At 40.2% G+C, this 17,261-nt stretch overlaps 1 protein-coding gene across 1 annotated transcript in view; it reads left to right on the forward strand.

Annotated features, from left to right (window-relative positions):
- TBC1D10A (TBC1 domain family member 10A) overlaps window positions 1-17,261 on the forward strand; it is a 92,793-nt gene that overhangs the window by 51,702 nt on the left and 23,830 nt on the right. The window contains exons 2-4 of the mRNA XM_089652222.1: window positions 10,029-10,128; window positions 12,859-12,966; window positions 14,188-14,294. Coding sequence (XP_089508348.1) covers window positions 10,029-10,128; window positions 12,859-12,966; window positions 14,188-14,294 — 315 coding nt within the window. The remainder of the gene's footprint in view (window positions 1-10,028; window positions 10,129-12,858; window positions 12,967-14,187; window positions 14,295-17,261) is intronic.

The following is a 17,261-nucleotide window of genomic DNA, read 5'->3' on the forward strand; positions in this document are numbered from 1 at the left end:
CCTTCTCTGTAAAAAGGTGGTGGTGGCAGTGTGAAGGGTTAATTGTGTAATTAACCTAACCCAGTAACAATCGCTCTCAGGCTGCTGTCACATAGATTGTGGTCCCGCAGGCTGGAAAATCTTTATGCAGGCTGCAGCTGAGAGTGGCATTGTTACGCAAGTGACAACACGGTATGAGGTTGGCTGGTCCTTTGTCACGAGTTGGTGAGAAGGGCAGGAGTCAGGCACAGCGTTCGTCACACTTACCTGCTCTGTGTAATGGTTTTGCTTACAGCAGCCCCAATCCTTTTCTTTTTTTGGTCCCTCGCTGGTGGCCCTGGCTCCCCCCCCCCCAGCAGCAAGCCTCTGCAGCTGTATAGAAAGTACCTTAGTGTCAAATTGTAACTTTAAGCACGTGCTAGCTGCTCCAGTGCCCCCTACCTCACCCGAAGGGCCTGTGGAAATAGGTTTTTCTTTTTCAAAGTTTATGTCAAGCACATTAGCATCCCTTCCAGCGTTGGAAATTGTAACAAAATTATGAATAAAGATATTCTGGGTATATTAACTTTTTTATAGTATGTGTACGTATATACTGTATGTGTGTTTAATTGTGTTTTATATATATATATATATATATATATATTATAAACATGCTGAGAAAACATTGATTACACTGCACGTTTCATATCGCCATGCACACCATAGTGAGCGCAATAAATCCAGCTAGGCCTAAACTGATGACTTGTAGGGGTTTTAAAGTATCACCTATGGAAAATATAGGGTACCAGAGTTCATCGCAATTTCTCTGGCGAATGCCTTCACGTGGTGGGTGTTTTTTTTTTTTTTTTTTTTACTTAGCCTAACCTCATATTTTATATTTAATCAAACTATGGTAAATTATTGTGTTTTGAGTGCTCTAAAATTACCTTTAGTCTATATATTACTGAAATTTTGCACTTCATAAACTATTGTGCTAATATAGTGTGGCATGAACAATTTAAACTGCCACAATTTTATTCTTTATGCAGGCCATAGATGGGTCGAAAATCGGCCGATTTTTCGGCCGAAAATAAAATCGGCCGATTTTCGGATCGTTAGTGGGCGATTTGGTCGGCCGTTTTTCGGTATTTTGGCCGTTTTTTTTTTTTCCGGTAAAGTTGGAAAAAAATCGGCCGATTTTGCCGATCGGCCGATTTTTGCGGCAATTAGTGGGCAAATCGGCCGATTTTTTTTTTTTACCGATAAAAAATCTGCGCATGAGCAGTGACCTGCAAGAGGAAGACAAAAAGAAGAAAAAGAAGAGGATGAAGAAGAAGAGGATGAGGATGAAGAAGAGGATGAGGAAGAAGAGGATGAGGATGAGGAAGAAGAGGATGAGGATGAAGAAGAGGATGAGGATGAGGAAGAAGAGGATGAGGATGAAGATGAGGATGAGGATGAAGAAGAGGATGGGGATGATGATGAAGAAGAGGATGGGGATGATGATGAAGAGGAGGATGGGGATGATGATGATGAAGAGGAGGATGAGGAGGATGAGGAAGAGGAAGAGGATGAGGAAGAGGATGAGGATGAAGAAGAGGATGAAGAAGAGGATGAGGATGATGATGAAGAGGATGAGGATGATGATGAAGAAGAAGAGGATGAGGATGATGAAGAGGATGATGAAGAAGAAGAGGATGAGGATGATGAAGAAGAAGATGAGGATGAGGATGATGAAGAAGATGAGGATGAAGAAGAAGAGGATGAGGATGAAGAAGAAGAAGAAGAGGATGAGGATGAAGAAGAAGAAGAATTCCAGTCCAGCATAAAGTGTCTCTGCAGAGAGCTCCGCTATTTCTGACAGTTCTCTGACAGTTCCTTGACATTTACAGCGGTTGAAACATTGTATCTATTTGTTTCCGAATAAAAACATCTGTATCCTAAATGGAAACAAATAGATACATTGTTGCAACTTCTATAAATGTCAGAGAACTGTCAAAGAAATAGCAGAGCTCTCTGCAGGGACACTTTTTGCCGGCTCTAGACGGGTAGAAAATCGGCCGATTTTTTTTTTTTTTTTTTTTTAACCATTGATGGTAACGTCGGCCACTTGAACAACCGATTTTTCGTTTTTTAAAAGAAAAATCTGCAGTTTTTCTCCCCATCTATGGCCTGCATTAGGGTCTCTGCTCTCAGAAAATGTTTGGGGGGGGGGGGTGGGTTAAGGTCCACAAATGTTTTTTAGATGTGGGCAAAAAATGCAAAACTGCTTCTTGCAACAAAGGGGTTAAGTAGGAATATCTAAAGTGCTCTAGGAAGAATTAAAATTATTTATACTTTCCACATGACTTCTCCTTCATTTAGAAAAGCTAAGAGTAGGAGTGCGTGTAGGAATGAGGCTTTCCTTGTATTCCTGGCAGATACTTTGATCTTCTGGCTTTGCTGCTCTGAGTTTCATCGCTCGTACAGTGAAGGATAGTGTTTATTACTCTGCTGCTTCCTTCCCTCTCATCCATTCATAAAACCTATTGCATTCTATTCCCATATTGCATGGTGTTGTGTGACTAGACAAGCGGTGGTCCATCCTGTCATTCATCTGCATCTTCCTCTCCACTTGTCCAATCACAAAATGTCCTGTATTGTGTGAAAAGAATACAAGATGTTTTATGAATGGATGGGGGGGGGGGGTCAATAACATTTCACTGTACAAGCGCTGTGACTCTGCAGAAGTGTTGGAGGATCATAGCAGACAGTATTATCTGTCATGAATACATCTGAGATTTTTGTCATCCCCAGCAACCATCTGGATGTAATATATCAAGCTTTAGTGGTACTTAAAGCTGAGCTTCACTGCATATGAGCACCACAAACTAAAACCGCTGTTTAATTATTTTATAATATCCAAAGCAAACCATCCATGTCTTTATGCTTTATTTTGCTGAGAAATCACTTTGAAAAACATGATTCATGTAGTATTTTTGTCCTAGAATCCATCTGCCCTTAGCTCAGGCATGTAGGCAGGAGAGTGTGCTTTGCTGAAAAAAACTCTCCTCCAAAAGACTCCTGGGATGTATGATATCGTTAGCCAAGGCATGGAAACCAGGAAGTAACTGAAGAAATGTAAAAAAAGGTTTGTCAGCGGTCACACCGCTGCGATTTAAATCTTACGTACGCCTTTTCATTGAAGGACATCAATGCCAATTCTGTTGCATTTGTCTGATATAAGTTTACTGGAGAATTAGTGTACATTGGATGACGGAGAATATAGAGACAATGTGATACAGATGATACAGATAGTTACATGGGTGGATATTTTATAAGAAACCTTCACAAAGATTTTCAATCATTGCGTGATTTGTGTGCGATTTCTGAAGACTTTATTGCAACTTGTGAAGATTTTTAATGATTCTTGTGATTTGCTTTGCGATTTCCATTATATTCTATGTATGTGAAATTGCAATAAACTGCAGAAAACGTAATGCAAAATCTACTTTAGAAATCACGCTGAAGCAAATCGCACATGGTAAGACACTGACATTTACATTTATTAGATGCGATTTCAGTTTGCAAATTGCACCAGTATGACCAAGCACTAAAACAAGTAAATATACTATACTTTCCTATCTATTTACTAATGCTGGCAGCATAAGGATTACAAAGAATGTTAACTGAAAAAGTAAAGTTCCACTTTAAATAAATTGATGGTAATCCTGGACTGACCATTGTCTTATACTTGAACCACATCCCTATATAAAATTTGTATCACATATAAAGAATGGGACTTTTTCAGGGGCCACTTCGATCTGATCCACACAACAGCTTTTCCTTTTCACATTTATAGAAAGTTCAGTAAAAGCATCTTCGAACATTGTATGCGCTTGTTTTGGATTATTGCCCTATTATACCCTACCAGTCCAGTCAGCTACTCATAATAATATAAAAATGGATTTTCTGTTTCTGAAAGCTGGATCAACGCGTTTCACAGCACACATATACCGCTTCTTCAGGAAATGCAGAGGATAATTCTGAAACATTTACAATATAAATCATACACATCTCCTCCTTACTACTGCTTTTATCCGATAATTGGAAACTCAGGTTAGGTTGTCTATCCAACCTAAATTTTCAATCACAGGATGTAGGGTGAACGCATGTTCAGAAGAATAATCTAACTCAACACGTTTTACATGTGTTTTACCAGTATGAATGCCCCCTGAGATTTGTTAACAAATGCGTTTCAACTGTCTACCAGCTGTTCTAGATAACGTTTTTTGATCACCGTGGAGCTTTAAGTAGGTATTTACATTATTTGCAGTCGAAGGTCTGTGCAGATTTACAAGTCTGTATGGTTACACCTTTTATTTTTTATTTTTTTTTTATTTATTTATTTTTTCAGATGCTCAAATATCCAAAAAAAAAAAAAAAAAAAAAAAAATAAATATATATATATATATATATATATATATATATATATATATATATATATATATATATATATATATATCTCTTTTTGGATATTTGAGCATCTGAAAAAAAAAAAGGGTAACCATACAGACTTGTAAATCTGCACAGACCTCCGACTGCAAATAATGTAAATGCCTACTTAAGGCTCCACGGTGATCAAAAAAAAAATTTGATCAATGTGGAGCTTTAAGTAGGCATTTATGTTCTTTGCAGTCAGAGGACTATGCAGATTTACAAGTCTTTCTGGTTACCTTTTATATATATATTTTTTTTCCAGATGCTCAAATATCCAAAAAGATAGCTATATATATATTTTTTTCTTTTTTTTTTTTTTTTTGTTTCAGTAGAAACTGTTGCTGCTTGGATTACATTACATATAGAAACCATGGTGACCGACCAGAGGGATTTATTGTGATTTTCAATAATCAGCAACTGTGTGACACCAGCTGTTGCTGGCACAAGCATCACACGGTTGTAGCCAAGCAGTGCTCTTGTAGTGTGCGGTTGTTTACACGGTGTGCACGTGCAGCCATTTCCTCTACAAGGAATGCTGTAGTGAACAGGTTCCTGTTCATTGTATGCAAATGAACCATAATCACTTTATGTTTGCTTGGTTTCCCCAATGTTTATTGGTGTGGAAGGTATTGTTTTTTGTTTTTGTCCTTCAGTGCAAACCATTATGGTAAAAAAAAATAAAAAATCCTAGCATAGCAACATTATTCCAAAACTCCTGTAGTTCCAAATGCTTTTTTACATGCGCATTTTTGACGCGTTCCAGTGCATTTATTATGCATTCCAGTTAATTTTTTCCCCTCTCTTTTTCTTCAATTTAATGTGCGTTTTTGATGTGTTTTGGTGCGTTACGGTACATTTTTGATGTGTTTTACCATGTTCCACTACAGTTCTGTGCCGAAAAAATGCAGCGTTTTTTTTTTTTTTTTTTTGTTCTGCAACTAAAACGCACTGGAACTGCAAGCACTGATGTGAACTATGACATTTACAACCATTTAACCTACTTTATGTGTGTTTTGGATGCAGAAAAAAAGCAACTAAAGCGCATGTAGTGTGAACTGGCCCTTATTCCTTTCTGGATTTAAAGATACAGAATCTCTCGATCTTCTTTTAGTCCTCTGTATAGTGCATTGATGACACATTTTACATGTTTTGTTAATTATTATTATATAGGATTTATAGAGCACCAACAGTTTGCTCAGCGCTTTACAATATAAAGGGAGACAATACAGTTCAATACAAGAGGGATAGGAGGGCCCTGCTCCTCGAAGCTTAATGATTACCATTCTTACCTATGTAAGGTGAGTTTTCATGGAAACCAGTAATGCGGTGAGTGAGGGGTTTTTGTTTTCTTTTCAGTTTTTTTTTTTTTTTTTAATGCCACGCACCAAATGACGGCGGTACGAATTTACCATTATTCATAGGATCCATCCTTGAGACTGAGGTTTTGTAGGTAATAGATTTGTCCATGATTAGAGGTTCTTTGTCTGAGCATATAAAGGTTCCACAGGGATGCCATGTATTTTAGGCCCGGTTCACCCAGGGTGATTAGCTGTGTGCCTCATTCATGGCAATCTTTTACCGGCATAGGGATGCACAGTTATTGCGTGCAGTCCCATAGATGTCTATTGGCACATGCAGCTGTCCCAATGTGACATCCATGTGGCTGTATGTCCTGTAACTCACCTTGGGTACGTTTCGGGCCGTGCACCCACACGGATGTCACATTGGGATACAGCAACTTCATCAGCACAGCCACGTTTTGCAGTTGACAACAATGGGATGCCAGCATGGGGATGCATGCAGCACCTGTGCATCCCTTTGCTGGTAAAAGATGGTCCCGGATGGGGCACACTTGTCATCACCCTGTTTGAATAAGGCCTTACAGTGATTTTAGAGCCATCTAGATTACAGATCTCATACATATATTATGGAGATGCTCATCTGGGAAAGATGTATCATATCTCTTTTTAAAGCGGTGTTAAACTCTGCTTTTTCACTTTTTCCTTCAGGGAAGCTTATAGTACGTCTTACCTTGTAGGTGCATTGGAAACAGTCTAAATCTGCACCGTGATTGCAGAGAGCACTGTGCCATGATGGTGTGACTCCCGTGTGCATGTACAGGAGTGACGTCATCATGGCCAGCCATGCAAGCTGCAGAACAGGCAAAGATGGAAGTGTCAGGAGGGGTGACAGCTCAACGCTGGAGTTCTCTGTTTGAGAAAAAGGCCTGTCATAATGTGCATTCTAGCACATCATGGCATCAACCTGCAGGGGGACCGTTTGTTTTTTTTTTTTTTGTTTTTTTTTAGTTCAATACCACTTTAAAGAGGATCAGTAGTATTTTTTTTTTTTTATTATTTATCACATATGTAAATGTGATATAGCTTCTTTTCCACAACTTACATCCTTAAAATCTTTCTTCTAGTTTAGAAATTATATACCCAAATAGAGATGGTTGTTAATTATGTCTACCTATTTATTGAAGGTCTATCCAACAAGGTCTGTTGAACAGCCAGAGACTCTTTCTAGTCTATTATTGCACCAGGAAAACTCCAGTTCTGTTAGTTCATTTATTAATTAATTAATTAAATTTGTAAATTTCACCTCCACAACTTCTCCAAGATACGGCCATTCTTAACCTCGGAAACTACTAAGCAACTTATTCACTCCCTGGTTATATCTCGCCTTGACTATTGTAACTCCCTCCTCATTGGCCTACCTAATCGTAGGCTATCCCCTCTTCAGTCTATCATGAATGCTGCTGCCAGACTCATCCACCTTACTAACCGTTCTGTATCTGCCACCCCTCTCTGCCAATCCCTCCATTGGCTTCCCATTGCAAAACATTAACAATAACGTATAAAACCATTTATAACTCTGCCCCAAATTACATCACCGATCTTGTCTCCAAATATCACCCAAACCGTACTCTCCGCTCCTCGCTTGACCTCCTGCTCTCTGGCTCCCTCGTCACCTCCTCCCATGCTCGTCTCCAGGACTTCTCCAGAGCTTCCTCCATCCTCTGGAACTCTCTATCCTAATTTATCAGACTATCGCCTACTCTCCTCACTTTTAGGCGATCTCTGAAAACCTATCTCCTCAGGGAAGCCTATCCTGCCCTCAGCTAATAATTGAATCTTCTACTCCTCCTACCAGTTCATCCCCCACAGTTATTACCTTTTGTACCACCAGCCCCTCCCTCCTAGATTGTAAGTTCCAAGGAGCAGGGCCCTCCTATCCCTCTTGTATTGAACTGTATTGTTGCTGTATTGTCTCCTGTTATAATGTAAAGCGCTGAGCAAACTGTTGGCACTATATAAATCCTGTATAATAATCATAATAAATTAATTGGCAAATGTCCTTGCTAGCCAGTTGCTATAAATTACCTTTCAATTTTAGTTTGCTATGATTTTCTATACACCGCAACAAAAAAAAAAGAAAAAAAAATCACACTTTTGCAACAGTACTCCATGGTGTTGATTTACTAAAGGCAAATAGGCTGTACAGTGCAAAGTGCACTTCCTCTAGATCTAAAGGGAGCATGCGAGTAAAAAAAAAACAACATTTTTGCTTGCACGATCTGATGAAAGAAATCAGCAGAGCTTCGCCTCGGATCTCCTAGATTGTAAGCTCGAAAGTGCAGGGCCCTTGACCCCCTCGTGTTCTGTTTTGTTACTGTATTGTCTCATGTTCTGTCCCCCACTATAATGTACAGCACTGAGCAAACCTTTTAGTGCTATATAAATACTGTATAATAATATAATCTAAAGCAACTGCACTTGCAGGTGCACAGCCTATTTACCTTTTAGTAAATCAACCCCATTGTATAGACAGCATTTCCAAACCCTCCTCAGCTGACACTTTTAGAATTGGTTTACTAGTACTTTTGGAATCTGCACAGAACCAGGCAAACAGACATCCTCCTGTTCCATGAAATGTTGTAACCTTGGAAGTCTCCTTAGGTTTGTAACATTGGGGGTTTCATTTTTGGCTAATTGCTTGCATGTCTATATGGATGACAGGGCATAGTGCTTATTACACCACTGGGACTGACTATTTGATTATAGTAAAGGCAGTGATTTCTATTTCTGTGATTAGATTTACTAAGGATCCCTTCTATATGTGTATCTGACTTGGAGGACATCTTTTGCTCAACAAAACTGGAGTTTCTCTTTAAATTTGGTTTCCCATATGGTGAAAGCACAAGCCATGTAATAAAGTAATGAATCATTTATTGGACTCTGTTCTCAGTCATACTCCATGAACTACAGGCAGTTATCTGTATAAAGAACTGCATAGCAGTGTAGGATGTTATTACTACTCAGGCTGCCACGTCCTTTCATTATGCATTAGTACCAGATGCTGTTTTATATCACCACTCTGTCTCTGCGACTTTTACTATAGACAAAATAGTTGTGTGACATGTATTACAGCTGCAATTAAACAGTCACGGTACATGCCTGTGTGTAGGATGGTCTGTATTTGTAAAATAACGGAGTGCAGCAGTCATTTGAGACCAGTCAATGTTCACAATTTTGTCAGTGGGCTGATGAAAACAGAAAGTTGTTTTAAAACCCAAAAACCTACATTTATTGTCTTGCAGCTTACCAATCCTTAGATGTAGTGGATGCATTATTTTTTTTTTTATTAGGTTTTTTTTTCCCTTTTATTTTTACCTGTGATCCGGCCAGTAAGTCTGTTATGTTTCCATCTTTCTTTAACAAACCAAGCTGTAAAGCAAAAGTAGCAGTTAGAGGGTTGAGACAAATCATTTAACACTGACAGAGGTGCAGCTTTATTTATTTATGTAAAACATTTATCCTAAAAGGGAAAGAAGTGTTTGTTGGAGTTTGGCTTTAATTTTAGTCAAGTCCATCTAACACTACCTTCTCGCCAAGTTAAGAGTGCTGCTGCCCAAAGGGGTCTCTGTTGCTACTCCATCCAGTGTGGAGACACCCTAAGAAAGGACGTGTTACTGGCCAGATCACCAGGTGAAAATAAAAAGGGGGGGGGGGGGAGATCAACGCATCCACAAAATATAGAGTGTAAGGTCATCTTTTTACAAAAAAATGAAAATTTGAACCAACACACCACACCCTGCATCCCCCCCCCTCTATTCCAGTGATCCTTGCTGCATTTACCTCCATGGATGATTAGTTTTTACTGCCAATGCAGCAGTCCAGGGATTTGATATCTGCAGTCATCTTCCCCTTCTTTCCTTAGGAATACCAGGACAGATCAAAGTGATTCCAATTGGTCAAAGCAGTCCCGTGCCAGCACTGACTATTCAGAATCATTCTGATCTGTCCTGTTGTCTCTGAGGAAAGCAAGGGAAATAAGACTGTTTTCATATCCCTGGACCACTGCATTGGGCAGTGAAAACTAACTGTCCATGGAGGTAATTGCAGAGGGGAATGGGGGGGGGGTATGTAGTGTGTACACTTTTTTTTTTTTTTTTTTTTGTGAAATTTTGAGGATTCATAAGCTGCAATATATAACATTTTTTTTACCCGCTTAAATTTTCATTAGCTGTTTCAGGCTGCCACATTGTACTTTAAATTGTCCTTTAATGCAAATGTGTTCTTTCACAGGGAAGAGGACGTGCCAGTTGATGTGTTACGACAGAGGGAAGCAAAATGGCTGGATATGCTTTCAAACTGGGATAAATGGATGGCAAAAAGGCACAAAAAGGTAGAAACCTATGTGTATTCTGTACCATCTGATAACCACATCTATTAGCAACACCCTCACCCAGTCATCTGGGTGTAGCATGGTAGGGTGTGCTCAGGGCACCTTTAGTTTTGGGACATATTTTATTTTTAGGTCCTTTAAATGTTGTTTAAGCAACATCCCATTTCCTGTGTGGATCATTATAATGGGCCATGGTTTGTCTGGAAAGACTGGCAAATTCACGTGCACTGAGAGAGGCTGAGACCTGTGTAGAGGTCAATAAAACCGGATCTTGATTAACCTTGTGTTCTACACACCAACTGGTTAAACCATTTTCTAAGCAACACTGAATGAAATTGGGTTACATGCTATTGGATGGGGAAAGGTTAAATATATCCTACTAAACAATAAAAACATTGTGCAGTATTTAGCAATTCACACCCGTAATGTCTCAGTGTGAGCATCCATCATTTAAACTTGTGATATTCGTATCAGTAAGATCAGCCTGTGTTTTGATGTACAAGGATACGTAGAATACTACTGCTAAAAGCATTTTTCACATGCCATCACTTACATGGCACTGCTGAGCCTGGACCAAGACCTATATGGCTTAAACCTAAAGGCAGGCTGTGGTTTGATCTCCTGCTGTTACAGTATTTGTTAGGAACTGGATGCTCATATACAAGTTCAATCTTGCCCCTTGTGATTTTCACTGATTGACGTCTGTAGAAGATGGGAAGACACTAATCTACAGTATACTCAAAGACGGCAGGCAGTGCATTGTCTAGACAGCTATTGCTCAGTCCTTTATTATGCCTCTGACCACACACTTTAGATGAAATGCAGTATGGTTTTACACAGCTTGACCAAACTACTTTGAAAACAGTTGAAGTGAAGGCCATTTGCATACCGTGCCTGCGCATGCAATGTAAAGAAAAAGGTGTCTTTTTTTTTTTTTTTTCAGTTTATTGCCAAATATATTTTTTGTAGCTCAAGGCTATAGTTGAAAGTCAAAGTAGAGCTTTTCAGTTGTGGGAAAGAGTCTGATGTCACATCCTTTGCTAGGCAGACCACAAATATCACATTTACTGTTAGAAAATGTGAGGGCAATCTAAAATGACCGTGGTTGCAATTTTTCTATGTAAAAAAAAAAAAAATCATTTGACTTACCCTTTATGTATATTGTTTGTTGCTTCATAATGTCACCTTGCAACTTAAAGTAGAACTCAAGTCTCCTCACAAATTAAAAAGTGGTGGAAAACCTCTAACATGAAAAATTAACAAAGCACATCCTTCAATAGTGTGTACTTGCCTCTATCTAAAGCGCCGAGTATGATTTTTGCTGTGTCTTCCCTTTGCTATCTGCATGAGTCATTGCTATTAGTCCACAGCAATCTGGTTGAAGGCCTGTATCCCCCCTTCCCTACAAAATAGCTGACTGACACCTTCAGCTTTGTATAGTTCTCCATGATTCTGTGTAGAAGGGGATGTGTCCATTCTCTCCACTGAGGTTTCACTGAGCTCTGTGCTCCATGTGTGCAGTGTGTGTGAATTCAGATCCCTGCTTTCCTGCCTTCTACTGCTGAGAAATTGCTTTTGATCTGTGTGTTTTAGGAGGCTGGATGTGGCTACAGATAAACAGATACAATTTAAGTAGGAGGATTTGTATCATCTCTGTGCCTCACCTGAAGCCAGTCACCTCACTGGGTTTATGTAATGGTTTACAACCACTTTTAAAGTGGTTGTAAAAGCTCAAGGTTTTTTACCTTCATACATTCTATGCATGAAGGTACAAAACCTTTTGTGTGCAGCAGCCCCCCTCCCCCCCTTAATACTTACCTGAGCTCTATTGCGTTCCAGAGAATTGCACAAGATCCTCTGCTCTCCATGGACTCTTCCTCCTCATTGGCTCCCGCTGCTGTCAATCATAGGCAATAAGCAAATGAGAAGAGAGGGGGCGGGGCTGATCCACAGCTTTGTGTGAATGAACACATAGAGTAGCGACTCAAGAGCAAGTCTGCTTGGGTGCCCCCATAGCAAGCTGCTTGCTGTGGGGACACTCAGCAGGAGGGAGGGGCCAGGAATGCCCACAGAGGACCTGAGGAGGAGAATTGGGGCTGCTCTGTGCATAACCACTGCACAAAGCAGGCAAGCATAACATGTTTGTTATTTAAACAAACAAAAAAATAATTGCATTTAATATCACTTTAAGTATCATTGCATAGAATTCCCTCCACATTTGAACCACTCAATAACTGAATCATGAATCCATTTGCAAGTGTGAATTGTCCTGCTGAATGTTTGGATAGAAAGTTTTCTCTGAATGCTTTCCTTTTTTTATCATCCATGTAAACTGCACAGTTATTTACAGATTTAATTTAGTTTAGCTGTTGATATTTGAAAGACCAACACCATGCAAAAATGAAATCTGAACAGTGCAATGTGCATTAGTTACCTTACATTGCAGTCTTGACCCCAAACACCTCTTCCTAAGCAATCTTGCAGTGTAGTGAATCACAACCAGGCATTTTTCACTGCTTGTTATCTTCTTGGGTACTGTTTCACCCCCCCCCCCCCCCATCTCCCTCCCCCCTTCAGGATGTTACAGACAAGTGGTTTTTTTTTTGTTTTGTTTTTTTGGAGTGCAGTGAGCATGTTCCCCTTAATACATTGGATATTCAGCCTCTGATTATTGCATAGGGACATTTTATGTTTAGGAGATTTAACAGTAATGGCGTTTTTATTCTGTAGATAAAGCTGAGGTGTCAAAAGGGAATACCGCCAGCACTACGTGGCCGAGCATGGCAGTACCTTTCTGGAAGCAGAGTAAAGATGGACCAGAGCCCCCATAAATTTGATGTAAGTACATACTAAAAAAAAAATGTATTTTTAAAGCTGATCTTTAAGCAGAAACCATATTTAATGTAGTATTATGCACGGAGTGGAAAAAATATTAATGCAAAGTTTAAACTTGCTACCAAATTGCCACCCCTCTGAAAAACTGTCCATCTTCAGATCGCTTTTCATAAGCATTTTTACAGGTGCCACCTCTATTGCCTTTGCTCAACCACACATTTTTAACACATTCAAACCCCCCACCCCCAACCACAAGTTTAAACGAGTGCCAAATTTATTTTTAAGGGCTCATCTAGGCTTTCAGTTGGGGGGCATTAAAAACACTCAGTTGAGCTGCTTTTTTTTAGAGCCCCCCCAACCGCTCTTCCTTGAAGTATATGTAAACCCTCATGTAAAACAACCCATACAGTTTAAAATAGAAATGATAGGGAAAATGTTTGTGTATACATACAAATCATAACTAACTTTTCCCCCTATATTTATGAGTGATCACATACTCTCTATTCTCAGCTGCATAGAGAGGTGACCGTGGAGAAACAGCAGCACATGCATCTTCCCAGTGAATGGCTTGCATGGGGGGGATGTGCCAAGACAAGTCTGATCATTGGAGGAGAGCAGAGTGCATTCTCAGCATAGCTAGAAAACTGACCACGCTGTGCTCATGTTTAGTGTGGTCAATTTTTAATAGGACAGCAGAGGGACTGGAAGGAACACCAGGGATTTCAAACAAACAAAGGAAGGAATACAAAGAGAACAGGATACATTTTCATACAAATTCATGGCACAGCAAGCACAGATCAGGAATATGAAATGTTGGGTTTATATATTCTCTAAGATACAAAGGCAGTGGACTGGCATGGTTACATGCTGCGGTCTAGGTCAGTCCCTCTGCTGACCAGGAAGATGTTGAGAGAAGAGAGAGGTTACCTCATCAGTCCGTTGCTGCTCCTTTGCTATCCTATCAGAGGCTAACATGACCCAACTGCAATACGTAAAGCAAACCTAGTGTGTCTAAACCCAAGAACACCGTTTTAATATATTGCAGCTTACCAATCATTATTTGCTGTGACTGTATTAGTTTTACTTTTTCAAGTAATATCTTGAGGGAGCGAGACAGAATAATGGAACTTTAACTTGGAATTTGCCTTTACAGAAGTTATGCTATGTGAATGTATTGCTGTCTTGCCTTATTCGACTGTCATGACACTGCTTTTGCTCCCATAGGAGCTGGACTCAATGGCAGGTGATCCTAAATGGCTGGATGTAATAGAACGAGATCTCCATAGGCAATTTCCTTTCCATGAAATGTTTGTGGCACGAGGGGGTCATGGGTGAGTTTTTTTTCCTGCCTCCAAAAGAACATTTGCTAAAAAATGCTTGTCGGCGGATGGTTCTTTTTTTTCCCAATATTTCCTGAGAGCCTGTGTTAACTAGCTCAGCTTTCTATATCATTATCCTGGCATTGGCCCGCAATGCATTATTCAGACTTTTCCTGGCTGCATAACCACATTCTGTTAAGGTTATTGATTTCTACAGGCCTGAGAACAGCAGATATTTTTAAAAATCATATGATGGCCTAATGCCATATTTATTAAGCATTAAGTGCTGTATTATTAGATATCTCTTTGCCAGCAGTATAGATTGCTTTAACCTCGTGCCTGTCCGTACAAAGTAATTATAGAGCTGTTGCTTTGTATTGTAAAACTAGACCGTGAGCATTCTCTGTGCTTTCTTTGTTTAGAAGTAAATCTGTTTTGTTTTTGTTATTTCTGATAGAAAAATAGTGCAGAAAATAGAAATGACAGATGTAAATGACATGATCCATGCCCACTATATAATCCAGTCTGAAACTTATAGCAATATGGATAGTCACTGACTGTGAAGAAGTACACCAATGAGAAACATGGACTTCACAGGCTGGAAATTGTTCTGGGTCATTGACTCAATTTATTGAATCCAGTGAATTGGCATAAAAACCTCATAACTGGCATTTTCAGAAGGTCAGCAGAGGTAATCTTCATACCTCTCTCATGACAGGTTTCACTTTCACCATAATAGGAAACAATCCGTTTACTGTGATTGGGATGAAAGTATTGCTTAGAAGGAAGATATGTTGACTACGCTCTTAACTTTTTTTTACAATTTAAAACCCAACTCTTCGATGGAAAAAAAAAATCCTTTTAGTGCTCCCAGCACTTCAAGAGAAAAATGCTTGATAACTCCAGGTTGAAGAAGAGGTTGTATTGCTTACAATACCTCTCGTTCTGGCACTCTCCTCCTCTTCTCCCCTGCTCCAGGCTGTGGGTACTGTCCCTCGGCTTCATCACATGCAATGCAGGGCTATTTAGTCCTGCATTGTATGCGAAGGAGGTAAGTGTCTCTAAGGAGTTCTCAAGGAGCCTGCAAGGGATTGATTGCACAGATGGAGGGAGCCAGTGGGAGAAAGGAATATTATTATACAGGATTTATATAGCGCCAACAGTTTGAGCAGCGCTTTACAAAATGAATGTTAACATTACAGTTACTATACAATTTGGTACAAGAGGAAATAGCTCTGCTCAGTCATAGGGTACGTATTGCAGCTCACTGCAGCCTATTCAACTACCCCTAGACAGAAACAAGCATTTAACTTTTTTTTTTTTTTTTCTGTGGTTCGGGTTGGGCTTAAGGCTCGGTTCACACCATAAACCGCACAGGAATGCGTTGTGTGTTCCTGTATGATTTGCAATCCAGGTGCAGTGCGATTTTACCTATTCATTTAAATGGGCTGAAATCATGCCGGGCTGCACCAAAAGTAGTGCATGCACTACTTTATAAAATGCAGGGGAATCAGATTCCATGGTGCTATTGTACCATGCGATCCGGTGCAGGCAGATGCATGGTGTTTGAGGCGGTGTTGTGTTGATACTGACACCTGCTGCAGATTTCACGTGCAGTGCATTTTGAACAAAGTACAGGAACCCAACATGGGTTTTCTGTACCGTGTTCTTGGGTAACCCTTAAAGTGGTTGTAAAGGAACAAGGTTTTTCACCTTCATGCATTCTATGCATGAAGGTAAAAAACCTGTGTGCAGCAGTGCCTCCAGCCCCCTCAATACTTACCCGAGCCTCATCACGATCCAGCAATGTGAACAGCCTCTGCTGTCCCGCTGCTGTCAATGACAGCCAGTCAGCCAATGAGGATAGAGAGGGGGCTGGGCCAAGCCGCTGCTCCGTTTGTGAATGGACACACAGAGCAACGCACTCCCCCATAGCAAACTATTTGGTGTGGGGGCGCCCGACAGAAGGAAAGGGCCAGGAGAGCTTGTGGGGGACCCAAGAAGAGGAGGATCTGGGCTGCTCTGTGCAAAACCATTACACACAGCAGGTAAGTAAAACTTGTTTGTTTTTAAAAAAAAAAAAAAAAAAAAATTTTTAGAATCGTTTACCTATGTATGGTTGGCCTTTTTGTTTCAAGAATTTTATTAGGTTTTAATGAAGGTAAGATGCATAACAAATACAGTATTTTCTGGCGTATAAGACTACTTTTTATACCTAAAAATATACCCCAAAAATTGGGGGTCGTCTTATACGCGGGGTATAAAATGTGAACCTTGAGTTTGTTTGGGTCAAGCTGGCTGGATGTGTGGTAATACTGTGTACATACAGTATACCGTGCTGAGCCAAGCTGGCTCAAAACAAATGTCCCCATGACAGATTAATCTGTCAGCCCGCTGGATGTGCGGTATATACAATATACTGCGCTGAGCCAAGCAGTTTCAAAACGTACCGGTACGTCCCTACTGTAATCAGCCCGCTGGATGCATGTATGTACGGTAGCTGCGGCTACATACAGTATACACTGGGCCAATCACGGTGAGTGATGTATTCTACTAATGAATACAAAGCCTGCTCGGATTGGCTGAGTCAGAGAGGTGGGCTGATGATGTCACAACCTCAGCCAATCCAAGCAGGCTTTGTATTCATTAGTAGAATACATCGCTCGCCGTGATTGGCCCAGCATAAACTGTATGTAGCCGCAACTACCGTACATACACACATCCAGCAGTCTGATTACCGTAGGGACGTCCCGGTACGTTTTGAAACCGCTTGGCTCAGTATACTGTATATACCGCACATCCAGCGGGCTGACAGATTAATCTGTCATAGGGACATTTGTTTTGAGCCAGCTTGGCTCAGCACGGTATACCGTATGTACATTACTGCACATCCAGCGGGCTGTATATATACTGTATGTAGCCGAAGCTACCGTATTACTGCACATCCAGCGGTAACCATCTGATTTGGAATTTGATCCA

This window comes from Staurois parvus, unplaced genomic scaffold (genome assembly GCF_062004578.1).
Source record: "Staurois parvus isolate SC_StPar_1 unplaced genomic scaffold, SC_StPar_1.0 ptg000673l, whole genome shotgun sequence".
NCBI classification, from domain to species: domain Eukaryota; kingdom Metazoa; phylum Chordata; class Amphibia; order Anura; family Ranidae; genus Staurois; species Staurois parvus.